At 41.4% G+C, this 26,978-nt stretch overlaps 1 protein-coding gene across 37 annotated transcripts in view; it reads right to left on the bottom strand.

Annotated features, from left to right (window-relative positions):
* Window positions 1–7,264: 7,264 nt before the first annotated feature.
* The window catches only part of celf2 (cugbp, Elav-like family member 2), an 850,872-nt gene continuing 831,158 nt past the window's right edge, over window positions 7,265–26,978 (bottom strand). For 19 of the 37 annotated variants that reach the window (XM_060842659.1, XM_060842645.1, XM_060842655.1 and 16 more), the window contains 7 exons: window positions 25,060–25,095; window positions 23,551–23,667; window positions 21,613–21,810; window positions 18,214–18,276; window positions 13,590–13,733; window positions 11,311–11,481; window positions 7,265–9,978 (listed from right to left, as the gene is read on the bottom strand). In XM_060842659.1, the coding sequence (XP_060698642.1) occupies window positions 11,354–11,481; window positions 13,590–13,733; window positions 18,214–18,276; window positions 21,613–21,810; window positions 23,551–23,667; window positions 25,060–25,095 (686 nt within the window). In that variant the 3' untranslated portion in view covers window positions 7,265–9,978; window positions 11,311–11,353. The remainder of the gene's footprint in view (window positions 9,979–11,310; window positions 11,482–13,589; window positions 13,734–18,213; window positions 18,277–21,612; window positions 21,811–23,550; window positions 23,668–25,059; window positions 25,096–26,978) is intronic. The other 18 variants (XM_060842651.1, XM_060842670.1, XM_060842682.1 and 15 more) reach the window with 15 other exon arrangements.

Here is a 26,978-nt window from a genome sequence, read left to right as displayed (position 1 = left end):
TGTTATAAAACAGGGTCAGACTGTTCAGGAGAGATATTAGGAAGCATTTCTACACGCACACAGGGTGGGAGAGGTTGACAACATTCTCCTACAAAACAATTGTGCATGATGGATCAGTTGTGAATTTTAAATTGAAGATAGACAAAGTTTTATTAAGCAAAGGTTTTAATGAATATGAGCCAAAGGCAGGCAAATGCAGTTAGGTTACAGATCAGTCACAATCTTATTGAATAGCAGAACAAGCTCAAGGAGTTGAATGGTCTACTCCTGTTCCTAACAGTTTGATTAAAAAGTATCTATAAGTCCAACTGGAGGCAAGTCTACTCAGAGATACTTGCAATGCCACTATTTCATTCCCAGTGGCACAGTGTTACTGGGATTGAGACTGCAATGATCAACAACTGCAATACTCCTCTTCATAACTGTACTAGAGTCACTCTTGGACCAGAAGCTGTTGCTCGCTTCTTTTGTCATAGACGTTTCTTGTAGCTGGGCTGGAAGTTGTCTCTGTGGGTATGTGACCAATATGAGACTACGTGCAAGTGAAAAATTAGAGATGGAACTGCTAAGCATGGATTGTGGCCTGTGACCATATGGGTTGACAAAACGGAGATGAATCATGAAGAGAGTGAGCCAAATTTACCGTCTAATCAAAGCTTTTAAAAAATGAAAGGTTAACAAGATCACACTCGCCTCCTCTGCGTATGAGTGATTGAATAATGTTCAGCTGCTGAGTTCACATCAAAATGATTATGATGCCTTTCCCCAGCAACGACCATTAGCTAAAGTGTCACCATTTACAATCCAGACTGGCTTCCTTTGAGCAGTCATTGACCTGAAATGTGAACTTTGTTTTTCTCTCACTATGCAGGTGCTGCCTGACCTGCTGAGGATTTCATCATTCTATGATTCACAACAGCTTTTGTCTGTAAGGAATCTAATTTCGGCCTTAGTTGTCATCTATTTAAAATGACCTCCTGAAACAAAGACAAAATATAAAAGCAGTCACACACTCTTGTGCGATGAACAGAGTTCAATTCAGAACAGGGATTTGGGTCATTTTAATGCAACATACTTCACTGACTGGTAAAACTAGTCTTGACTCAGAACCAGGTGCAGCAAGTTGAGGCACCATGGAAGAAATTAGTTACCTTAAAGTAATTAATATGGATTTATTTCAAAATATTTTTCTATGTTTGAGTTTGGCTACAGAACACAGTAGTTCTGTGCAGTTTGGGTATAAACTTTAGGGTTTGCTCACTTGTGACTGCGACTGCTTTTGACAGTAGATCAATTTATTGTGAGAGCCACACTTCAGAGTCTAGCACATCACAATGACTACACTACTTAAGTACATAATTGGCTATACAATGTACCTGGGACATCACAAAGTCAGGAAAGCAGCCACAGAAATGCTTTTTAGCATTTATTTTCTTATTAACTAAAGTAATAAGCAGCATTCTTACACAAAGGTGCTTTTTCTCTCCAATCTCTTTCTTCTCTTAGCCTCTGCTAAGGTTAGGTAAGGCCCAGGAAACTACGATATTTGATGATCTGAGGTTAGGTTCTGGAAGGGATTGGCAAGGCCAGGACACCGGATTCTCCGAAACAGGCCAACAATCGTTTGCCCATCATCCCTCCTGTTCTTTATAATTTGTTTACTGTCCAGCGCTGTGCTCATTGGCCTCTTACCCCCAGCAGAGTGCACAGATTTAAAGTAGCTGAGTAGTAAAGAGGCATTGGCGACACAAGGAGAAATGTTTTCATGCAAAGGGTGTTAACTGAGAGAGTTGTGGAAGTAATTTCAAGCAAGACTTCGAGATAGTAAACCAGTTCCATCCTGAAGAGAGAGAATGTGCACAGCTGAGCAAAGATGGTGGAGGAACTGCATGAGGTGCACTGATCTTCAGAGGACTGGTGAAGACACAATGGGCCCAAAGATCTCGGTCTTGCTTGGAAAGAGAGATCTGAGATCTTGCTTCTGAGATTCTAAAGAATTTAGCAAAATACCTGTTATAAATTGTTTTTATCACCAAATTAACTTTGCCATGTTGTCTTCAAGGCCTGAGCTGCTATGAAATTTCTCTGGGCAGTCTGCGTCCACAATGTTTACTATTTTACTCTGTAGGTTAGAACATCACTGTTAAATCCAGTTAGGAATTCAGGAAAAACCTCTTCACTGAAAGTGTGGTTATGGAATGCAAATCTCACTAGCAGAAGGAACAGTTGAGAAAGTAGCACAGGTATCTTTCAGGAGCATCTAGATAAGTACATAACTGATAAAGGAATAAGTTACACCTTTTGAGATGAAGTCACTGGTGAGGGAAACATGAGACTAGACCAGTGGTGCCCATTAGACGTTATAGCTCAGAAACAGGCTATGTACCAACGACTGCATTTCTAAAATGATTTCTTTGGCTGTAAAATGTTCTGGGACATCTTGAGGTTGTGAAAGGTGCTAAATAAATGCAATTAAATTGTTTACATGTCATTTTGCAGTACCCGCTCAAACATTTCTTCCAGACCAGGTTCTAAACTTTTAAGAGTTATAGATATAGAACATTCTATAATATCAGGACCCATCTTAAATATACTCTGGTTACTGCTGGTTGGTAACCGATAACTTTGAAAGCATCAAGTGCAACAATTAATACTGTCACATAAACTTGCACAGCAAAACCTCCATTTCCTTTGCATGTTCTGACATAAACGTTGATGTCAGCTATGCCATGATCTCTAATGCTAGAACATCTAGGTCCTAGATCACACTATGAATCTCGCCTGTTTGCTGAAAGTTCTCTCACAGGCACATAGGAGCAGGCCATTCAGTCCCTCAGTCCTATTCTGTCATTCTGGATCCTGTTAGATTGCCACACAATCCCCATATCCCTTCATGTCTGGGTCACATCTTTGTAAAACATGTGCTCTTTGAGACAATTCAATATCTATTCAATCGCATCCCAGCTTTGTATTGCTGAGTGACTTACAAGGACCGTAAGTCCTGAAGAAATAAGCTCAGCACTGCTTTTCCTCTGTATTTCGGGGATTCTTCAAAGTAACTTTATAAATTTGAAAACTGTCTCCAAAATAATTTTATTCATACTTCCACAATTATCATTGTTCCACATTCTGTTTACAATGGACATTGTGGAAATGTTGCATTTGCTACCATTTCACAAATATTTTTCACAAGTCCCCAGGGAATTGATTGAAGTTGTCCTGCATTTTACATTTTTACAACAGCGCTTCTTCACTTCTGATTTCATTGAGAATGAACAATAAGAACAACCTGCATTTATATGGTGCCTTCAAAACATCCTAAGGCTCGGCATCTGAACCCACTCAAAGGAAATCTGACAGTATGTCCTGTAGGGTGAAATTAAGACTGGCAGCCAAAAGCACAATCCAAGAGGTCGCTTTTAAGGAGCTCTTGGAGGAGGAGAGTGGGGCTTAGGTTAAGAGATTTAGAGAGAGTTTAGGGTCCAGGGATATGAAGGCATGTCCACCAATAGAATAATTAAAATAAGGAATGTGCACGAGATCAGAATTGGAGGAGTGCAGAGATCTCACAATGTTGTAAGATTGCAGAAATCGGGAGAACTATGTAAATGCAATTTGCTTTTCTTAAAGTAACACTGCTGCATAAATTGAGTATTAGTAGGCTTGAAACATTCCTGCCTTTCAAGGGATTAAGATTTTGAATCTTGCTCAACTGCATCAGGTCCAGTAAACGTGGCTACATTTTTTGAAATGCCCACGTTGTGTAATTTTGTTGCCTCCAAAAGAGTGTAAAACAAGACTTTCCCTAGATGTTCTCATTTCTTTTAAGAAACACTGTAAAAATTTACTTTCTTCTCATTGAGATCTTTGAACAGGTGAATTAGGGTGTAAGTGCAAGTCTGGCTCAAAAATGGAAAATTCTTCCCTGAGTACAGGATTCTTAAACATGAACTGCGATAAAATGAACCGGAACTTTGATTTTCACATTCAGAGAGAGACATGGCGTTAAGTTTGGCGCTTTCCTCAAGCCCTGCCTATTTTCGCTGATCTTTGCTCAATGTGCAGGTGCATTGTAATGAGATTAGAAGGGAATCTGGGTATAATTGGCCTTCAGCAGGACTGGAGTTATTTTGGGGTCTGCATCCCCAGAGGGTATATCAGGCAGAAAAAGGTCCAAGGACTCAGCCAAGGAGGAACTGCATGTGGTGTTATGCCCAGAGGGTTGGTACAGACAATGCTGGGCCAAATTATCTTTTTCTGGACTGTAGAGCAGTTCTGAAATTCTAAAGAATTTTGGAAACTATCCTTTTTTTTCCCACCAATTGAACATTGCCACGTTGTTTCATGGTCTGGTCTGCTTTGAAATTATACTCTGAGCAGTCTGCGTGATCAGCAGTTGGTGGGCTGTTGTACTGAGTTTATCTAATGCCTATCTGACAGCGCACTTTAATACCAGAGATCGAATGAAAGCATTAAATTAGACATCTTCTCAGTGTAACCATGGTGAAGAAGTAGTGCCCAGCTCATGATCAGTCACATTTATAAAACGTCCTCTCAGCATACTGACATAGCACAAAGGTGGTTACTCTGGTCACCTCAGCTGCTGCATTGCACCTCCTACAAAACAACAGTTTGAACATAATTCCAAAGATTATATCTAGAGAACTATGCTTCAGACATTCATCATTCTGTACTGAGCACTTCCTGACTTCAGTCTTTAAATTGTGTGGGAATCTGTGCCCCTTGCCCCACATTGAACTGCTTTCCATATTATTAACTACCTTAGACACTCTAACAGGTTGTCTCTCAGTGGCTATGATTCAGATACGCTCTCTATTTCCAGATTATTAGAAAATTGTAAGCACAGAAGATTATTGGGATTTTGCCTTTTTTGTTTCTGAAGAGGTTGCTGCACCTGTTTTTGGTGGATTGGTAGCATTGTTATAAAGGCGTTGTGTGAATTCCATTCTCTTCCCAGTCAATGCAACCAAATTTTCCCCATTGGTAGCTCTCAGGTGCATTTCTTTCAGTACTAGGCCCTTAGTAACTTTGGAAGCTAACGTCATTCCCTGTTTCCCTTCCAACCCCCAATATAGAAACCAATACCAATTCCCATTTGGGGTGGGTGGTGTTGGAGGAACGAGGAGTGCTTCTAGTGTGATACTGTCCCTTCCTCAGGAGCAACAGGCCTGATTCAAATTCCACCTGTGTCATAATAGCACTGAATGGGGTAATCTGAAATTATCGAGAAACCAGATGATTGTCACGCCCTTTACAACTTGTGGGAGTGAAAAACTGACTGTTTCTCCAGCCATTAGTAAAACCCTTCCCCCAGCTGATTGTGTGGAAGTTTGGAGCACAGGTTAAGATACTTGCTTCGGCCCCACTGTGGTACCAAGTTGATGGACTCGCGCCAGGTTCCGCCACTGCTGCACGTGCGGTGGGTTATGCCAGTTCTCAAGCTGGGCAAGCCGCCTCTCCGAAGCAGAGTCTCCCACTCTAGAGAGGAAAGAAAGAACTGAAACACGTTTGGTTTGACAAGATGGAGCAGCAGAAACAACACCCGCAGCAGAGGCGAAAGGGATCCATCCTGCGTATTCCCGGCCGAAGAGAACCTGTCATGGAGCCAGGAAAACAGAGACGACTGAAGGAAACAGGTTAGTGCATTATTGCCTCACACTAAGACCCTCTCATAGACACCAGGATCAATGCTCTTTTTGGGAGCTCAAAGAGCTATGGATGGGAGAGATCTAGAATCACAATCTTCAGGTGGTCACAGAGGAATTCCTCCAGAAAACACTTTCATTTTATTGTTCCCTGATCTTTTGCACCACCCAGGACAGATTACATAGCTGTGCTGAGAAGACAAAATGTAACACCCCACCGTTTAGAAGGATGTGTTGCATAGTGGTAATATTATCCAGAGCCCAAGATCTGGGAATATGGGTTTGAATGGCAGATGGTGAAATTTGAATGCACTAAACAAAATCAGGAGTTTAAAGCCAATTTAATAGTGACCATGTAATGACGGTTGTAAATATGGTTAATTAGTGACCTTCCTTTGAAAAAGGTAAGTCTGCCTTTCTCTGGTCTGACCTACTTGTGACACTAGACCCGCTGCTCATTGAATGCTTCTGAACTGCTGTGCTCTTCCAGCACCACTGATCCAGAGTCTGGTTTCCAGCATCTGCAGTCATTGTTTTTACCACTGAAATATAGTTGACTCTAAATTGCCCTTCGAAGTGCTCTAGCAAACCACTCACTTCAATGGGTAATTAGGCATGGCCTAACCAGTAATGCCCACACCTCATGAATATGAAAACAAAGTAATGCTTGTGGGGCAGACTGAATGGAACAACTCAAATTTTCCAGTGTTCATATAACGGAGATCTTTCGTTCCCCTCATCTTCTGGCAGTGTCTACGGGACAATGCCTACGCCAGATTACCGTAGCTTACTTCAGCCGAATGTATTGTGGGCTTTTGATGCTGTCAGGTCGATGCAAAATGAAGTTACAGTGCAGTGAATACAATCACTTTTCAACGGGATTCAGTCACCGTGTGATGACCTGTGACTGAATCGATTGCTTTTCTCTCTCCCCCCACTCCATCTCCTCCCGTTCCCTAACCTAAAGGTGGTTCAGGTTAATAATTGTTGTTGAGGTCAGCTGGACTGCACAGAACAGGAACATTCCCTCCAAAATAGCTCAGCATCACCACTGATTGATGCAGTTGTCAACACAGCCACTAGGAGGAGCCTGATCTCAGCTCAGATCCAAAGTAGAATCTCTTCTGAATGCTCAGTTAACCGTTAAGACAAGTCAAAACCTGAACGCTTCATGCATCCGAATAAAAGCTCACATTATCATAATAAGGCATTTTATGAGCCTAATTCTTGTTTATTTATTCTTTCCCCTTTGTGTCTAATACTAACGTGCTGTGCCTTTTGGAGTGTTGGTTTTATTTGTCACTTGGACATGAAAAAGGCATTGGGTAACAGTATAAAATAGCTGTATTTGTCCAAAAAAAAAGGGAGAGAAATGGGAAAAAAACAGTTAAATACTGAATTAAAACAGGAATGAGGAAACAGAAGTAGCTGGTAGGATTGGCAGTATCTCGTCTACACAACAGAGAGAAGAAACAAAAAGGACGTGGAACAGTGAGGTTTGCTGAACATCAAACAACAATGGACACCACCAACAGTACACAAAGAGAGACGAGTATTAGGAAAAATGGTTTAATATTTGAGACAGAAGCAAAAACTGCATCACACAATAACATACGTTACAAAAATAAGTCCAACTGTTCCACAGTTATGTTCACAATGAAGACAGAGAATCAGGAAAAAACTTGGATTTTAACAGCAAAAAGCAAACCCCTATTTTTTTTAAACTAATACAGTTATCCCACTGTAGGTGAATGAATACTGCTAGTCCTAATACCTTATGTAACTGCACAATACATAATTGAAGAGAAACTTACCCATTTTTTTGACAAAAATTCTTGACAGTTAAGCATATGCAAAGAAATGAGGAAAGCAAGCCAAAGTTTACTTCTTTTAAAAAGTATTTCTTGTTAATTCTTAAAATGAAATAATCGCCACTTTCTCTGCACCAACCAGAAATTAAACTCAAAGTCAGTCATCACTGGGCCCACACACAGGTAAGGCGCAGAAATATCCATTTTTTAATTTCCAGTATAAAAAAATTCCACTGGTACAAAATGCATAATTACAGTCAAGTCGTAGAAATACGAAAGCCCACATTTTTTTTGAGTGTGTGTGTGTTATGTTGACTCCTTTCCCCTCAAAAAAAACTTCCATCACATACAGAGGCAAAATGCACCAAAAAAAGAATTACAGCACTCACATGGGCTTGCGGTTCCCCCACTCAGTTTGCATTAACTTTGGCTTTTTTCAAACAAATACTTAAAACTATATATTTTTTTCTTTAAATCTTAATCCTAAATGATAATAATAGTCTACAAACACCAGATCTCACATCACAGGAGCACAAACACTTGTCTTTGTGAGACATTTTTCAAAAAATGCAATGAAGCTACAACTTTTTTTTTCCTTTTTTTTACTTAAGATTTTAAACCAAACAGAAACAAATGCGTTGGGAGGATGCCTGTTGCGGGTAGGGGATGGGGACGGGCTGAGGGTGATGGTGAGGGAAATGAATTCATGACAGTGTGGGCCAGAAATAAGTCCCCAAGGCAATGGAAGCTGAACTGATTCAAACTGCTCCTAGCCTTCAACGCAGAGAAATATTGGCCCGTTAACAGTTAGTGCTTCATTACATACTGAGTGCATGCACAGAGGAATGACAAATGTTTTTTGCTATGTTTAGAAAGTCATACAAGACAGCTAAGGCTGCTTAATTATTATTAATTAATTATATTTAAAAACCGTTCGAAACATTCCTGCCTTGGGGGTGTTTTTTTTAAAATTTTTGTCTTTTTTTTAACTGTTTTATTTTTTTAAATTTCACAACTATAAGAAAAAAGCTTTTGTGAGGTTTGCTTGCACAGCTTCTATAAATGGCGAGGTTGGGAAAAATGGAGCGCTTTTACAAAGAGAAATAACGAACAATGAACAATCTCAGGCAACAAGACCACAGCTTTAGCAATTTAACAAACTTTTTTTTCTCTCTGGTTTTGATCTGTTATTTTTTTTCCTTTAATTTTTTTCAAACGTGAGAGAATTATTACAAAACACTCAAGTAACAAAATACCCATGTTATCAAATTACTTCTCACAAGTAACACAATTAAGCGCTGGGCAGGAAGTACCTTTGTTTTGCTTTTGGAATTTGGCACTAATTCCACTGATTTAAGTTGCTGTTTTCTTCTTTTCCAAAAGAAAAAAAAAGCCAATCTCACATTTTGCTGAACAAAGAATACGTCAAACTGTTAATCTCACAAGGAAAAGAAAGGAACAAAATCGGACGTCAAAACGTTTCACACACAAAGCACAAATTTTTTTTTGTCCTGGAATTGTAATAATTCTTCTTATCCCTTTTCACCCGATGAGTTAAGATTTTTTTGGCCACCAAAAAAAATCTTTTGCCGAGTGAACCGAAAAATGTGTCGTTTTACGAAACACTTAATTATAGAACCTTAAAAATTGCAATGACACCAAAACTTAACCCACATAGTTACCAACGTGACGAAGTTTACACTTACTGCTTTGTTTTATCTTCTCCAATACATTTAAACAGTATAAAATATAGGTCATTTAATGTGCATTTACCACAGATTGTCTAGGTGTGAATCAGTTCAGCAAAAGGTGACACAAATAGGTAGTCTTTCCCCAAACATGGGTCATCTTTTTTTTTAATTATCTTAAACTAGTCTACAAAAAAAGTGGTTTTAATCTTTTCTATATATATCGATGAGAAAGTGAGCCACTTAAATGGCCTTATCAAAACTTTACACTGGCTGAAAAATGTAAAAATTATTACAGAGCTCTTGATAATATCTGACCAGTTTCAGCATCTGATCAGAAGTAGTCTGCTTCATTAAGAAACCAACATTCTGCACACTGGCCACATATTGCTATCGCTTTTCTAAGTGACCAGAGAGAAAGTCAATCCCTGTATAATACTTTCAAGTTTGTTTCATGAGAAAAAAAAGAAACATTTCCGCCACAGGTTTTTATTTTTTTTCCCTTCTCTCTCTCATATAATTGTTTTCTTGCTTTACTTTCTGAAAATAATTTTTTTTCTTTTTCAGTCTTAACACGAATGCAGCTACGTTTTTCACATTGATCTCTTTAGAATTCAGAGCTACGTGAGGTCACATGCAAAAAATCTCGAAAAGTCAAACTAGGTCAAGGGGTCAAGTAGGAGGACCAAGTATGATGTGAGGTCAGAAAGACATCAGAAACAATGACGGGACGATGAGCTTTTTTTTTTGAATTTTTTTTTGACGTCACAGGGACATGCTAGGCAAACGATGAACTAACGAGCATGAAGATGTCTAGGGGAAAAAAAACAAGGAAGAGTCAAAAATTACACAGAGTCTACGCAGCAGGAACAAAATCATTCTCATGGTTGCAGAAACAATGCAAATCTCAGTCATTAGAATCTATGAGCCATTCACATAAATTTGCATTTTTTTTAATAACACTGTTAACGAAAAAAAAAGCAACGGCAACAGATAAACACCCAAAAGAATCCATCAACACTTTAACAGGGAGAAAAGAGATGGATTGGTTTTGGGACAGAAATACAGATTTTTAATTAAACAAGTATACAAACAAGGAAATTAAAGTCACAAGATTAAAATAAAAAAAACTTGAATTCGACTAGATAATGGAAGCTATGAGTAATGAGATACCACACAAATAAAGGGTACGAGAAACAGGAGAAGCATGGAAGGTACAAGGTTGTGATTTGTGCGCACACAAGGATAATCTCATTCCCACTTTAGCACATTTTAAGACTATTCACGAGGCAGACTCTAACTATTATAGAGGATGAGTTATCTCAGGTATCCAATAAATTAACTATAGGTATTTAATAAATAACTTCCATCTTTCTGAGGCAGTAAAAATTTGTATAAAAATAGAGCTGCTCTTTTTACAAATAAAATGTACAGGCCTGTGGCTTTCCTTCTTTTCGTATTCAATTTATTCTTTAGTAAATGTTACCATTTAACCTCTTTTGTTTTACCCCCTTGCCCCCTCCTGAAAAAAAAAGAGCCCCTATATGGTGGTAGAAATAGATCTCAAAAAGGCTTTTGTTTAACCCCAAAACAAACTGTTGTGATCTGATCACAGAAAGCTGATTATGTAAAACATGATCATGTCCTATGAGATAAATTCTCATTGAAAGTGAAAAAGAGAGAGAGAGTGAGAAATAAAACTAAAATAAAGGAATATGTTAGTTCACTTGGCATCACTTTCAGACTAGGCCACCACAATATAACCCGTAAACTGCTGGGGCCTTTCTAATCTATGTTAACTGGGTCTGTTAAGCTTAATAAAGCACCTGGTGCCCCATAATCACATGGGCCTGTTTGGCACCAGTGGCTTCTGAGTTAAATTGCACATTTCGGTTATTTTAAAAAATATTTTAAGACTTTTTTTTGCAAAATTCGATTTTTGTTTTACGGAACAAAGCAAAAAATTAAATACTGTTAATACAATAAGGTCTAAGATACTAAACGTAACGGGAATGGGAGGAAAACAGGTGGTGGGGGGGTAGTGGGGAGGGCTGGGAGGGGAAATGGAAGTGTAATGTTAAATACTGTCTCTTGATGAATGCTGGCAATGATCCTCCTCAGCCACGGCTGGTTCATGGGACTTACCCTAACAAAGCTAAAGTAACAGCATTAACCTCCCACACTAGACTCAGTACGGCTTGCTGTCATTCTTGGATCGTTTCAGCTGAACCTTTAAGCGCTTCATTCCGATCTGAAAACCATTCATAGCCTGGATGGCAGCCTGTGCAGAAACTGGATTGTCGTAGCTTACAAAACCTGGGAGGAGGAGAGGGGGGGAAAAGAAAAGGAAAAACAAACCCTTAAACAACAGGGCTTGAAAAAGAAGATTGATATGTAATGTCCTAAGTATCTTATCTCAGGAACATGCCCAAACTGTTTGCTACTTTGAAGGAATGTTGACCGGCTGTGTCCAACTCTGTTCAAGTGCCTTCTTGACAGAATCACACTATCGCCTATCTTCAACTGCTCCCATCTTGCACTCCTGCGATGGAGACGGTACCATCTTGCATGGTACCATGCCAAACGGAAGATAGCATGCTCTTCATTGGCTGATGGACTGGCTGTCAACTGTCAGCTGACCATTTCCCCAACTCCAACACTTAACACTTCAGCTTAAAAATGGCATCTAGGGGCAAAGCAGTGTCCTCTCAGAAATCTTCACAGTGGATTAACACCGACAAAATCACAACTTAGAGAGGGCAACATGATATTGACCTATAGTTGACACAAAGAGGGCAACTTGGACACTCCGTTATCTTGGCCAAAGTGGCCATTGTTCTGGAGTGATCCGAGAGAATGCTAAGATGGGAGGCTATTTGATCTTTTTTTTTACTTGTCATGGGATATTGCTATCACTGGCTAGGCTAACATTTATTTATTCACCTTTAACTTCCCAGAGGTCAGAGCAGTTAAGAGTTAACCACAGTAGTGTTGGTGTGGAGTCATACAAGCCACATCAGGTAAAGATGGCAGATTTCCTTCCAGCATTACAGCCAGCTGGGTTTTTATAACAATCACCATTGATTAAGGGGCACAGTGGCTCAGTGGTGAGCACTGCAGCCTCACAGTGCCAGGGACCCAGGTTTAATTCCAATCTCGGAAGACTGTCTGTGTGGGTTTGCACATTGTCTGTGTGCATTTCCTCCCACAATCCAAAGATGTGCAGGCCAGTTGGATTGGCCACACTAAATTGCCCATAATGTTAGGTACATCAGTGAGAGGGAGATAGGGCTGGGTGGGTTGCTTTTCGGAGGGTCAGTGTGGACCTGTTGGGTCGAATGGCCTGTTTCCAGACTGTAGGGAATCTAACCTAATCTAATAAATAGTTAAGCTAGCTGTTCATTACACATTTTTATTGAATTCAAATTTCACCATGTTCCAGAACTTTAGCCTGGTGTTATGGAGTTCACCTCCAGTGACATTACCATGATGCCATCACTCCCTGCAGTGGAGTTACAGCTAAGTTTGGATGCTGGCACATGATGAGGAGCATGAGCTGGTTTTCTCTGTCTAACAGAGGGAAGCTCAGGCCTTGGCGGAATGTCTACCACTGTCTGGGTAAGACCAGAACTGAGGACATAGCAGGAATCCAAAGTATGGCCTATCAATTTGTTTAATATACTAAATAAACTTTCTGTTAACTGACATGTATGGAAAAAGGTGGGGGGCGGTTATGTGAATTTATTAGTTGCATGAGAAATACTCTTATAGAAACTTAGTACAGTACACACAAGTTGCACTGTAATGGTGTCTGCTTGAGGAAGGAAGCTGGACAGCGCTGCTAGTAGTGACTGAGCGAACCACCACTTAGTGGCTGAACATAAACACATTGGAGTTTGGTGCTAGAAAAGCTCAGCAGTTAGGCAGCATCCGAGGGGCAGGAGAATCAACTTTTCGGGCAAAAGCCCTTCAACAGAAATCCCTGATGAAGAGCTTTTGTCCGAAACGTCGATTCTCCTGCTCCTCAGATGCTGCCTGACCTGCTGTGCTTTTCCAGCACCACACTCTCGACTCTAATCTCCAGCATCTGCAGTACTCACTTTCGCCAAGTTGATAAAGACATTGGAACATGACCCACCAAGTTCAGACAGACATTTTTTTTAGGAAACGCCATTAAAAGGGCAAATTTCCCTTGACATGTTTGTTTATTGCATGAGAATGCCGGATGCTTGGGCACTGGATAACAGGGAGTTTACTGAACTGCCTTCTCCATTTTCAATGGAACCATGAGAGGAAGTGACTCTGTTTTATTTTGAGATCCATTTTTATGAGCCATCACAGTTTGCGTGCACATGATCAGAACATCAGATATCAGCCCAGTCTCTGGTTTTGGGATTACATGAAATCCATTCACACATTCTTACCAAAACACTTGCTAAGATTGGTCTGTTTATCAATGAAGACTTTAGCAGACACAACGTTTCCAAACGGCATAAACATCTGTAGGATGTCCTGATCGCCAAACTCTTGGGGAAGGTGGTAAATAAACAGATTCGCACCTTCTGGCCCTGAGGATGAGATTTAACAAAAGGTGAGTCACAGACAAAAGATTATAGAAGTCCTCCACACATTTAAGTTGACATATGTGCTTCACTTTTAATTCTGAGGCTAGGATATCTTTAGTTCAGTCAAAACAACATGAGGGCTCTGCAAATATAGTCCAGACTCCACACTATCCTGACAAGATACATGGTTACCTCCTAGTCATGTCTTCATAAACTGGGAAGATTCTTCTGCTCCTAATCTTTAAGATGAGTGTAAGGAATCAGGGGTTTTGTGGGAGAAACAGCTTGACCCCCTGTGGCAACAGATGACCCCTGGAAAATCCCTTCCCTTCGCACGACTAAATAAATTGACTAGTGAAATACATATTATGTATTATTGAACCACTGTGCTCAATACCTTAGCACAGATCCTGTATGATAGGCAAGGTAGAACCCGGCTCAGAAGAGGATACATTCTTGTGAACAGCACTGACACCTGTCAAAACATATCAGTGAAGTATTGACCGGACCCTGGTTAAAGAGTCATACAGATGGAAACAGGCACTTCGGTCCAACCAGTCCATCCTGACCATAATCCCAAACTAAACCAGTCCTACTTTCCCAGTAGATAGGTCTATATCCCTCCAAACCTTTCCTATTCATGAACACTCTCAGGAAAAGACCCTGGTCATTCACCTTATCCATGCCCCTCATGATTTTATAAACCTCAATAAGGTCACCCCTCAATGTCCTACTCTCCAGTGAAAAAATGTCCCAGTCTATTTTTATGTATCAAGCCCTCCATTCCCAGCAACATCCTGGTAAATCTTTTCTGGTTGGAGAGCTAGTGGGAGATCTGAGTCAGCTCTCATAGGGAAAGCCCCCTGCATCCAGTCCGGGGGTGGGGGTGGTGATGGTGATGGTACTGCTTGATCCTAGGGGATGGAAATCCCATTCATGGAGAGTCGGTGGGCAGTCATTCACTAATGAATAATCTGAAGGACAGCGCACTATGGAAGCTGTAGCTGATGCCATCCAGAGTTTGCTGGATCCCAGGCCACAGGAACCTAATGGAAGGAGCAGGTGGGCACACAGTGGTGGGGCTCTCTGGACAGGCCCTTCCTCCTGGTGCCAGCTCTCTGGATCAGGCATTGAAAGCCTTTGAACAACAGCACCCATCACTCCAAATCTAACAATGAGACACCTATGGCCATTAAGGACCACAATTGGCAGTGAGCGAGGAAAAGTCATCAGAAGTCTTCCCATCCTTGACTTAATCAGGACGGAGCTGAGAAGATTCCACCTATCATTAATGAGTTACCATTTCTTCAGGGCATGGGATAGGGGATTCATTTAAGGCTAAACACAAACATTCCAAGCAGTAGCCAGGTATGTTAGACTGTCAGGTAATAATTCATGCAACTGAATTATTGGTTTTAATTAGGTGACGAATTTGGCTGACCCAAGTGCACAAGGCAATAACATCTCCCACACATTGATTAAAGTGCCTCAGCACTTAGCCAGCACTCACAACCCATTTATTTCTAGGACACTCGTGATTAATAAAGTGTGTGCGTGTGTTTGTGTGTTGGATGTTAGAGAAGTTTATTAAAGGGGTAATGAGGTCGCACTTGTTTTAAAGTGGCAATGAAAACAAGGAAATAGGAGACACTTTTATAACAAAAAAGAGACCTAGAAAAATTTGCATTGTATATTATTGATAATCTTCACAATCAAATGCCAAGAATAATGATTTAATGTTAATAACATTAATTAACAATAGCTATTCTTAAATTTATATTAATTTGTTTCATGGACAATCTAATACCAATGGTTTCTTTATCAATTCAGTATCACAATTATCATCACTCATGATCAAACCATCAATAGCATTTTCCACTGCTTTAAACCCAGTTATGTTCTCCTTTATTCCAGCTAGCTGTATGCTTTGTGATGGTGATGAGGAGACTTTGATTCAACAACAGACTCAGGGCTCTCACCCAAATGGTTGTTCACTCTATCACGGGCAGAGGTCGAGAGCAGCCATTCTCACTGGGGGCCATATCGCCCCCTAAGGGGCCCTGGCACACTTGAAGGGGACACAGACTGAAAACTGTGAAAAGGGGAGCCCAAGGCTTTATGGGGGCTCTGGTAACTGAACTGATGAAATACCCAAGCAACAACCTTCACCAATAATTTCCCTCCTATTTATAATATCTTTCCAACACACCATTTGAATTCAACGCATCTGGTAAGTTAATTGCTGAAGCTCCTCCCACACAGCCTCACTTCAGAGTCAGTCATGAATCAGACTGCACTGGGTCAACGTATTCAATCAAGGTTCTCGCAACCATTATCTCCCTACTTCATTACCTGAAGATCAGCGCGTCTATCTGTTTGTGTTGCATCCTGTTTGAAAGGGGGGCCCTGGAATCTGAGATGAGCTCCAAACGGGGCATTGGTCAAAATATGCTTGAGAATCACTGGTCTGGAGTACAAAGCTGCCCATCAACACAAACGTTGTTTACTAATAGTTGGAGCCACGGGAAGACTAGACTGGGGTAAGATATAATGTTAACTTTGCACAGTTGGTTTGCTTGAAGCTAAGACATTTTGGTCGGGAAGTTCAACAGGAAGCTGTAACTTTTTTTTTGTTCATTCACAGGATGAGCAAATCACTGGCCAGGCCACTATTTATTGCTCAGAGGACGGTTCAGTGTCAACCACATGGCTGTGGGCCTGGAGTCACATGTAGGCCAGACCAGGTAAGGACAGCAGTTTCCTTTCCTGAAGGACATGTGTGAACTAGATGGTATTTTTCCAACAATCAACAATGGATTCATGGTCATCTTTAGCTCCAAATTCAGTTTTTGTTTTACTGAATTCAAATTCCACCCATCTGTCATGGCAGGATTCAAAACACCACAATGGTCTCTGGATTAATAATCTAGAGAAAATGCCATTAGGCCATCATCTCTCCCATCTGACTGTGCTATAATAATTGAGCTTTGAATGAAATGCCAAATGCAGAAGGAGTTCTACATCCCTTAATCTGAAAACCACAACAGACAATCTCCAAATAAAAGCTTGCTTCCTTCTGCTCGAGTATTCATACTTCTTTCAATTGTCACTCCATCCTTGTGGAATGCCTTCACATTGATTTTCTGCTAAACTCTCTTTGAACCCAGCAGTGCAGCAAGTCTTTCCTCAGAGGATGAGGAGAATCTCAATTTGTCAGGGTCTCTCTTTCTGCACTCTTATGGTGCTCACTACCACCTTTGGAAATGGAATTCTTATTGGAAATTACTACTAACCTGATCACTTTGTATGGTCCGATCTGCCTGTACAGCACACAAAACAACACTTTTCACTGTATCTCGGTACATGTGACAACAATAAATCAATCAATCCGTGTCACCCATTCCCAGGGTAAAATATAATCATTGCATTGAAATTGCCCCATATCCTTAGTTAAGAGGTAACTGACCCCCCCCTCAGATCCCACCCACCCGTTCATCCTTTACAAGGAACATAGGGACATTTCGACACCATTTAGCCCCTTGAGCTTGTCCTGCCATTCAATTAATCATCGTTGATCTCTGCTCTGCTACCTTTGATCCGTAACTCTTAATATCATTATTTATACACAGATTTAAATCACAGATTTAAAATTAACATTTGATCTATTACGAATTTCCATTTGCAGAAGAGAGTTCCAAACTTTATTATCCTTTATGTGAAGTCATGTTTCCTAATTTTCACCTCTTAAAACTTTAATCTTTGGGCTATTCCCCTAATCCTAGGTTCACCAACCAGAAGAAATAAGTCCTCCCTATCCATCCAGTATGCTCCCCTTAAATATCCTGAAAACTTTGCTCAAATCTCCATTGAACCTTCTGAATTCTACAGCATCACACCCTATTTTCTGTGGTCACTGTTCCAAATTTAACAAGGAGTCCCAGCCTCGTTCCAGTAAACACACACGACACTCCCTCCAAGGTGACGTGGTGTACAGGACTACTCTGTGACTCAGGTTAGGGTCCAACTGGGGCTTTAAGTAGCTCAAGTGAGAGCATAAGCCCCATGTACTCTGCCTCCCTGGATATAAACACCGGAGTACCATTAGCCTTTTTTAAAAAATTATTTGCTGTACCTGTCCATGACATTCATGATCTATGTACCTGGGTTCCCAAGTTTCTTTGCACTTCCACTGCTCCTAGGTTTGCTTCATCTAGAAAATAGCCTGCTCTACCCCTCTCTTGAGCTTCTAAGCGCTGAACCTCTCATTTATCTGCACTGAAACCCATTTGTCTACAGTTGTGCCCATTGACGTGGTCAGTGGGGGAGGGTTTCTCCATATATTTACTGGGACCTCCTCTCTATTGAGTGACTCTGCTATCTGGAACTCTCTCCTCAAAACCTCTCCACCTTACTAGGCTGCCCCTTTCCTGTGTATAAAGGCCTTAGACAAACCATTCTCTGCCGCTGTGCCGTTACTCCCTACCTGTGCCTCCAGCTTGCTGACCAGTGTTGGGTTCTGCTCTGCAAAGTGCTGTGAGCCATCTTTCTGTACGTGAGAGGAGCACAACAGAAATCTATGCAGCCTTTGAATACTAAAACCTACCATTAATACCAACATTTCTGTTCACTAGTAACTTGACACCAATAGCTTTATGTACCATTTGATACCAAAAAACATTTATTACCAACTTAACATCAGTAACATTAATTATTAATACAATACAAATACCCGTCAGAAAATACCAATAACTTTAATTGACAATTTAACACTTGCATTGTTTACAATGAACCACCTACTGTACTCATCAATATTGCTCAGTAGCAATTTAATAGAAATAGCTTCTGTTTCCATGTTGTTACAAATTTGATGTTCATAACTAAGATGTTTCAATACAGATTCAAAGTCAGCCATATTCAGGGCCAATTTATCAATACTAGTTGCAATGTACTGCACTCCATTGCAAACTGTGTTCATTACCAATTGGCACCTATAACCAGCAAGTTCTGTAAATTTCTGAGAAAAATCATTGGTGAGCTGCGTAATTGAGCTAAACCCAGGCTCAATTCCAATTGGGTAGGGATTCTGAATCTTAATGTTATCAAGGCAAAAGTCCACCATTCATAAAAGTGGATGGAATAGCCAAGCTGGAGTTGAGCAATTTATGATAGCTTAATACGCCCACAAAATGCTAGTACAAATGGGGACCTTGAGTGTTACATAGAACATAGAACCATGTTGATTCACTTGGTGATGCACTATTTAAACAGATGAAAATCTAGCTCATGTGCATATATTCATGACCAAATTAAACACCAACACGTTGCATTATCAAGTTAGAACCATAGAGTTCTATTTATTTCAGCAATCTATTTATTATAACCCATTTGCAGTTTAGATTTCAAACTTCTAATTGTCAATTTAACATGGAAAAGTTTGATTCCCAGTTTAACACTGCTAAATTTCATTGTCAATTTCATGGAACAGTGATGGGAATTTAGACATCGATAGCAGAGGTGGAGGAGAGGGAAGATAGGTGAGGTAACACCTGACATCCAGCCAATGAGATTTTGTTTCTAAGTGAGTGAATGAGATGGGGAACCTGACTGAACATAAAACAATCATCAAGCCTCTGCAAGCTTTCTGGTCTTCCGGTTTTGAATTGTGTTCCCATTATTTTTACCATATTAACATCATAGAACATAGAACATAGAACAATACAGCACAGAACAGGCCCTTCGGCCCACGATGTTGTGCCGAACATCTATCCTAGATTAAGCACGCATCCATGTACCTATCCAATTGCCGCTTAAAGGTCGTCAATGATTCTGACTCTACCACTCCCACGGGCAGCGCATTCCATGCCCTAACCACTCTCTGGGTAAAGAACCCACCCCTGACATCTCCCCTATACCTTCCACCCTTCACCTTAAATTTATGTCCCCTTGTAATACTCTGTTGTACCCGGTGAAAAAGTTTCTGACTGTCTACTCTATCTATTCCTCTGATCATCTTATAAACCTCTATCAAGTCACCCCTCATCCTTCGCCGTTCCAACGAGAAAAGGCCGAGAACTCTCAACCTGTCCTCGTACGACCTATTCTCCATTCCAGGCAACATCCTGGTAAATCTTCTCTGCACCCTCTCCAAAGCTTCCACATCTTTCCTAAAGTGAGGCGACCAGAACTGCACACAGTACTCCAAATGTGGCCTAACCAAAGTCCTGTACAGCTGCAACATCACTTCACGACTCTTGAATTCAATCCCTCTGCTAATGAACGCTAATACACCATAGGCCTTCTTACAAGCTCTATCCACCTGAGTGGCAACTTTCAAAGATCTATGTACATAGACCCCAAGATCCCTCTGTTCCTCCACCTGACTAAGAACTCTACTGTTAACCCTGTATTCCGCATTCTTATTTGTTCTTCCAAAATGGACAACCTCACACTTGGCAGGGTTGAACTCCATCTGCCACTCCTCAGCCCAGCTCTGCATCATATCTAAGTCCCTTTGCAGCCGACAACAGCCCTCCTCACTGTCCACAACTCCACCAATCTTCGTATCATCTGCAAATTTACTGACCCACCCTTCGACTCCCTCATCCAAGTCATTAATAAAAATTACAAACAGCAGAGGACCCAGAACTGATCCCTGCGGAACTCCACTTGTAACTGGGCACCAGGCTGAATATTTACCATCTTCCACCACTCTCTGGCTTCGACTGGTTAGCCAGTTTTCAATCCAATTGGCCAAGTTTCCCTCTATCCCATGCCTCCTGACTTTCTGCATAAGCCTACCATGGGGAACCTTATCAAATGCCTTACTAAAATCCATGTACACTACATCCACTGCTCTACCCTCATCCACATGCTTGGTCACCTCCTCAAAGAATTCAATAAGACTTGTAAGGCAAGACCTACCCTTCACAAATCCGTGCTGGCTGTCCCTAATCAAGCAGTGTCTTTCCAGATGCTCATATATCCTATCCCTCAGTACCCTTTCCATTACTTTGCCTACCACAGAAGTAAGACTAACTGGCCTGTAATTCCCGGGGTTATCCCTATTCCCTTTTTTGAACAGGGGCACAACATTCGCTACTCTCCAGTCCCCTGGTACCACCCCCGTTGACAGTGAAGACGAAAAGAACATCGATGTGCTTCACTCTATAATAACGTTAGGCCAATACCCATGTTAGCAGACTTTGCTCAGAAAGAAAATGATTCTTGTTATCTGATTTTAAGATGCCGGTGTTGGACTGGAGTGTACAAAGTTAAAAATCACACAACACCAGGTTATAATCCAAAAGGTTTAATTGGAAGCACTAGCTTTTGGAGTGCTGTTCCTTCATCAGGTGGTGATGAAGGAGCAGTGCTCTGAAAGCTAGTGCTTCCAATTAAACCTGTTGGATTATAACCTGGTGTTGTGTGATTTTTAATTTTTGCTACATGACTTCATTTGTTATCCAGCATTGGCAATGTTGCCAAGGCAACTCCACTAACTAATGGACCATTTGCCTTGTCTTATTCATAAGAGTAGTGAACCCACTGGGGCTCAATGGTATCTAACAGGCAATGAAACTTCAAACTAGTAGTTTATAGAACCAGAGACTGAAACAGCACAGGAGGAGGCCATTCAGCCCATCTGTGTATTGGGTCTTTGAAGGGGTAATCCAATTTTAGTCCCACTCCCCTGCATTTTCTCTATAGCCTAGCAAACGTTTCCTCTACAAACAGTGACCTAATAAATTTGGTCTTTAAAGCACCCCAATATCTTGGAATAAGTTTTGGTTTTGTCACTGACAGAAGGTACAAACCCTGCAATCTGAGTGCTAATTGACAAACAGGATGAAGGGTCGGAGGGGCTGAGGGAACAAGCACTCACCCTCCTTCTGGCTGCCTGCAGCATTCTGCTGCTGAAGCAGGCTCTGACTGTACAGTGTGGGCAGTGCCGCTGCTGCATACTGCTGGATTCCTGAGTAGGCTTGAGTCAGTGCGTCCATGGTGCCACCTGATCCATTCGTCAAGCCCGTAGCTCCGAGTCCGCCATTAAGCGCCGCCATACCTGAGAGCATTTGAGCAACTTTACATCAAACCAACAATAAAAAGAAAAAAGTGCACTCATTCAATAGTTCCTTACACAAAGGGCGATCCTCTCACATTCCCAAATAAGATATTTGCTGTTCAACTCATGCAACATGCAGATAACATGCAACTGGGCTGGGATTCTCATTGAGAAATAAATAATACTCATTTATACTGAATCTATTAAACTATCAAACAGATACAAACCCAAAACAACACACTTTTAATAGTGAGGAGCTAAAGGCCATGAAAAAAAGATTCCCTCCTGTTTGAATCTTTGCGTTCTGTCAGCTGATCATCCGGATTTAATCTACAGAGCTGCTAGAGTGGAGTCAGAGTCAAAGTGGAATTCCTTCAACTGAAATGACTTCACAGTAGTGATCTGGGAGCTAATGCCAGTATGACAAAGATTTTATGGAAGCAAATTTAATATCTATTCTCATCTTATAGCTTTCCTTTCCCACCAGGCAGGATCATTTCCACGCTGATTGAGACAGCCTACTATCTAGGCCTTCACCAGTAACCAACGCCTCTTTAGGTTGCTGTTTGTTGGATATTCTATTGGGCACGGCTAATACCCTGTCCACTGCCCATTCTGACCTTTTACAGGGAAGGACTTAGTTTTCATTTGCCATCTTTCCCTGTCAGTAAGTCTAAGTTTTTAATTTGAATGTGCAGTTATGTGTCTACTTTGAGCTGTTCCATAAAATTTACTTAAATTGGAGCGGGAAAATACCATGCGGCCTACTCCAACGTTCAATAAAACTGCGGCTGACTGAACTGTGACCTTAACTCCATTCTCCTGCACTCCCTCACGTAGTCCTAGATACACTTTTTGACCAAAAACCTGTCTAACTCAGCCTTTCCCTAGAACTAGACACTGTCTCACACTAAGAGGTTGGCTGTATAAAAGCTAGACGAGGGTTGTGAATCTTCAAGATTTCTCACACCCGAGAATTGTGGAAGTTGAGTCATTGAATATAGTCAAGGCTGAGATAGGCAGATGCTTGAGCTATTCAGGAGTCAAAGATTAATGGAACAAGCAGAAAAGTAGAGTTAGGCTGTAGTCCCATCAGGCATGATCTTATTGAATAGCAGAGGGTCTGGTTGGGGTAATTAGTCTCCCCCTGATTCTATCTGGTTGTCTACCCTTGTGAAAGAATCCAGGACCAGGGGACACAGTCACAGAAGATGGGTTTACTCGTTTCAGACTGAGATGAGGAGGAATTTCTTTCCTGGGGTTAGTGAATCTATGGAATTTTTAAACAGAGGCTGGATCATCAAGCATACTCAACGCTGATTTAGAAAGATTTTTAATTAGAAATGGAGTTATGGGGAAAAGGCAGGAAAGAGGAGTTGAGGATCAGGTCAGCCATGATCTCATTGATGGGCAGAGCAGACTTGATGGGCTTAATGGCCTCCTTCCACTCCTTTATCATAGGGACTTAATTTCTTGAACTGGCAACAGTTCCCAGTGACAGAGAGGGAGACGTAATTTATAGAACAAATGAAATTAAGACACCAGATTAGATTTAAAGAAGTAACATTACATATTATTCTCTAAGGATGAGAATTCTTGCAAACTCTGCGGTGATTTTCTGAAATGGATCCATGTGACCAGCAGGTGGGCACAGTGCACCATACAAAACCACACAGTCTCCTTTTCCCTGTGTGCCCCCTTCCCCAAGACATTGCCCCCCCCACCTTTCAATCCCCACCACCCAGTGTAGTACTGTACCTGCCAGTGCATTAATGTTATTTAAACCAACAGTAGCTCCGGCCAGCCCCTGGAGCGTTCCCAGGGAGGTCAAGGAATTCATGGCAGCACCTGCACCGGAATTTGTTGTTCCTGCTACTGGAGGTGTGGAAGATGCACATGAGAAAGAAGAACAGAAAACATTACGACTGAATTTAGAGAGGGAAAAACAAATAAACAAAGAAACAAACAAACAAACAACTAGTTCTCTCCCTGTCCCCGGGATGGTCAAAGGAAGATCAGTCTGTTGCATGAGCTGCAACAAGGTAAGCAGGTCAGGCAGAGTGCCTTTGGTATGTGGCACATTCGTTTTAGATGCTAATTGTCAAATCTCCAGGCAAACAAGATGACGATGGAGTAGGGGGTCCACTTCCTCTGTTGGACTTCTCATTATCTCTCCCTCCCTCTTTCCAAGTCAAGGCTTCTCCCGAAAAATGTCAACGTGAAGTATCATTGGAAATTGTGCCTTCATCACAACAACAACTTGCATCTACGTGTCACCCTGAACCTGGCTGAATGTCCCAAAGTGCCTCATGGGAATGTTAAGTCAAACAGAAAAAGAGCCTAAGTGACATATTAAGAAGACAGGTGACAAAAAAAATTTCATCAAAGTGGGAGAGGCAGGAGACAGAGGTAGAGAGATCGAGAGGTTTATAGAGGGAATTCCAGAGCTAGGGAAATCGGGATTCACAATCACTTGATTACTACTAACCAAGCCAGACTAATAACCATTCACCCACCATCTATAGTGTTCTCTCTCCCCTCCTTCTTAACCTCCACTTTACCCCAGATATTACCCTACAGCATTGAAACTGATTAAAATTAATCAATACAAGTAAGTTTCTCAAGCTATCACTGGTAGCTTTCAGGTAAATAGGTTGAGAGATCACTGGTCAAATAGACCAGGGCATTTGACTCTGTCGTTTGTTAACTGGTCAGTACAATTTCTCACATCACCACGTAGAGTGGATACAGAAGATGTAAACTTATCATGCTGCAGATTGGGTATTTTGACAGTGGTCATCTCTCGGGGCAGGAGGCTGGAATTATATTGTGACTCATTTACACTGGTAATCTCCATTATAAATGCACGGGACCTTATCATGTTAAAAATTCAGACAAGCAACATGTGCAATGCTCAGATTGACTAAAATGGGTTTACAATCTTAGCACTGCACATGTGGAGGTCAAGTATAATCTTCAGGTTAAGGAGCTTAGAAGGAGGGCCAAGTGTGGAGAACAATTTTAAGATCAGACAATCTGTCCCCATGTCCATTAGAAATCCTAAAGCTCACACTTACAATGTAAACAGGTCACACAGAGGTTAAATTGTCCTGCCTGTGCCAGTGTGACTTGTTTAGACTGCCAGCTCCCATTATGAATGCCAACCTTGAAATTTTAAAGGGAAGTGGTATTACAGACTCACAATGTTTAACATGTGATAGATACGTACAGTCACAAATATCAAAAAGTAATTTATAGAATACATACCAGGCATCGACTGCTGATTGCTGTTTCCCCATTGCACTGCGGGAACAAATGTAAAAACACTCACACACATGCGCTGACTACCTTACCTTCTTTACTAATTTACACTTCTTTTCTACATAACAGCATACTTAGTTTGTCAGACTCTGTGCACCATTATCAGGTTATCAGTTCTCAAACTGCCCCTGCTCAACTATCTCATGGAGATGCATCTGGTGTGTTCCAGCCACACTGCTCTGCTTCCCCATTCAGCTATCTCCTGTTTGTGTTACTCAGTTTAACTTCCTCTCCTGTTTTTGAAACCATTACACCTCCTGGACAGTCAAACCATACTGCTCATGTCTGAGGCACTGCCTTCCTGTACTCCACACAATATTCCAGGAACCTGGAGCAGCTCAACATTGATGCGTGTGCGCACTCTCTCAGCCAGGCCTGGGGACAGTTGACCAAGAGGGGTGACCTTGCCCAGCTGTACTGGTAGGTTGGCTCTGTTGGTGGCACTCCTGCATCCGAAACCGAGTTTCCCAGCTCCACCCGTCACCGAGGAGTCCCTCGGGTGAGCTGTCAAATCAGGGTGCCATGAGCAATTTGTGATCGGGTTTCAGACAATCCAATTTTGCTGTTTGAAGGAGGTTTTAGAATCCAAAAGGACTGCTGTACTGTCCTGTAAAACAAGAGTGACTGGACCTTAAAGTGCCACTGAGCCATGATAAAACTCAAAATAAAATTCTTTCCTCCTCCTTGAACTTGCTATTTCAATCCCATTGAGTCCAACTGAGATCATTTTCAGTAAAAAAAAAACATAGATATAACCTTCTTGATTGGGATGGCTCAGATTTGTTTAGTCTGTACCATTCATCTCAGTGTCCATTTGGAAGACAGTCCACCAGCCAACATCCTCTGAATCCAGGAATCAGAAACATGGGAAGTCACCATTAAGTTCCATCTGACAGGTTTTTATCAACCATGGTGAGAGTGGTCCTTGCTAGACAGGCTCAGCACAAGCCAGTTGCCCTGAGCAGCCAACTGCCACTGGCACCTCAGTATGAGCCCCTCATGCACTTGTGCAGAAGTGCAAATCATGCCATACTTCTACCAAGGAGGGTCCCCGCTGCAGATTAAGTGGTGGATGAATCAGCAAACTCAACAAATGAGGCAGCAATTGGTTGCCTCCAGGGATATGCTCTCACTGAATTAAAGAAAGTGCGACATGACAAAATTTTGCCTTTAACAACTAATGCATTTCCACTTTGACCAATGATGCATAACTGAGCCAGGGACGTGCTACTTTCAATCCATTAGCACATCCATTCTGTCAGCACAGCAATACTACACAGCCTCAGTCCCTGTAGTTCTTGCTCCTGATTTCCAGCAATCCCCCTGGTAAAATGTGCAGAGACGCACAAATATTTGATGGGTGATAGAAACGGTCTTAATGATGCTGTTACTTCACTGGTGAAGCAAGTTGTTGCTTGGCAAGTGTGCAGCTTTTACTTGGTCATCTGAAGCTTCATCACAGGGTTAGGCCACTTCAGAAGGAAAAGCAAGGGGTATGGGGAAATGCTTTCCAAACAATCAAATCATGCTTTGATCTGTTCAATTTTCGGGTTGTCAAAGCAACACACTGTCCCATTTCAACCACTTGGATTCACATTTTGAACCCTGTAAAATGTTCCAAAGTGCTTCAGGCATCCATGATCAAACACAGTAGAGATCTGGAACCGGTGACCACAGACTTAGTCTATGAATTATCTTAAAAGGAGGAGTGTGAGGTCAGAGGGAAAGGAACTTCAAAGCTTAATAAACAAGGCAGTTGGAGAAATTGTCACTAATGGTTGGCAAAGGAAAAATTAAGAATGCACAAGAGGAAAAATTCTGAGGAATAGAAAATCCTCAGAGTTGTAGGGTTGGGGGTGGGTTAT

Source organism: Hemiscyllium ocellatum, chromosome 23, assembly GCF_020745735.1.
Source record: "Hemiscyllium ocellatum isolate sHemOce1 chromosome 23, sHemOce1.pat.X.cur, whole genome shotgun sequence".
NCBI lineage: Eukaryota > Metazoa > Chordata > Chondrichthyes > Orectolobiformes > Hemiscylliidae > Hemiscyllium > Hemiscyllium ocellatum.
Note: the sequence above shows the minus strand (reverse complement) of the source record. Positions and strands in the feature narration are given on the sequence as shown.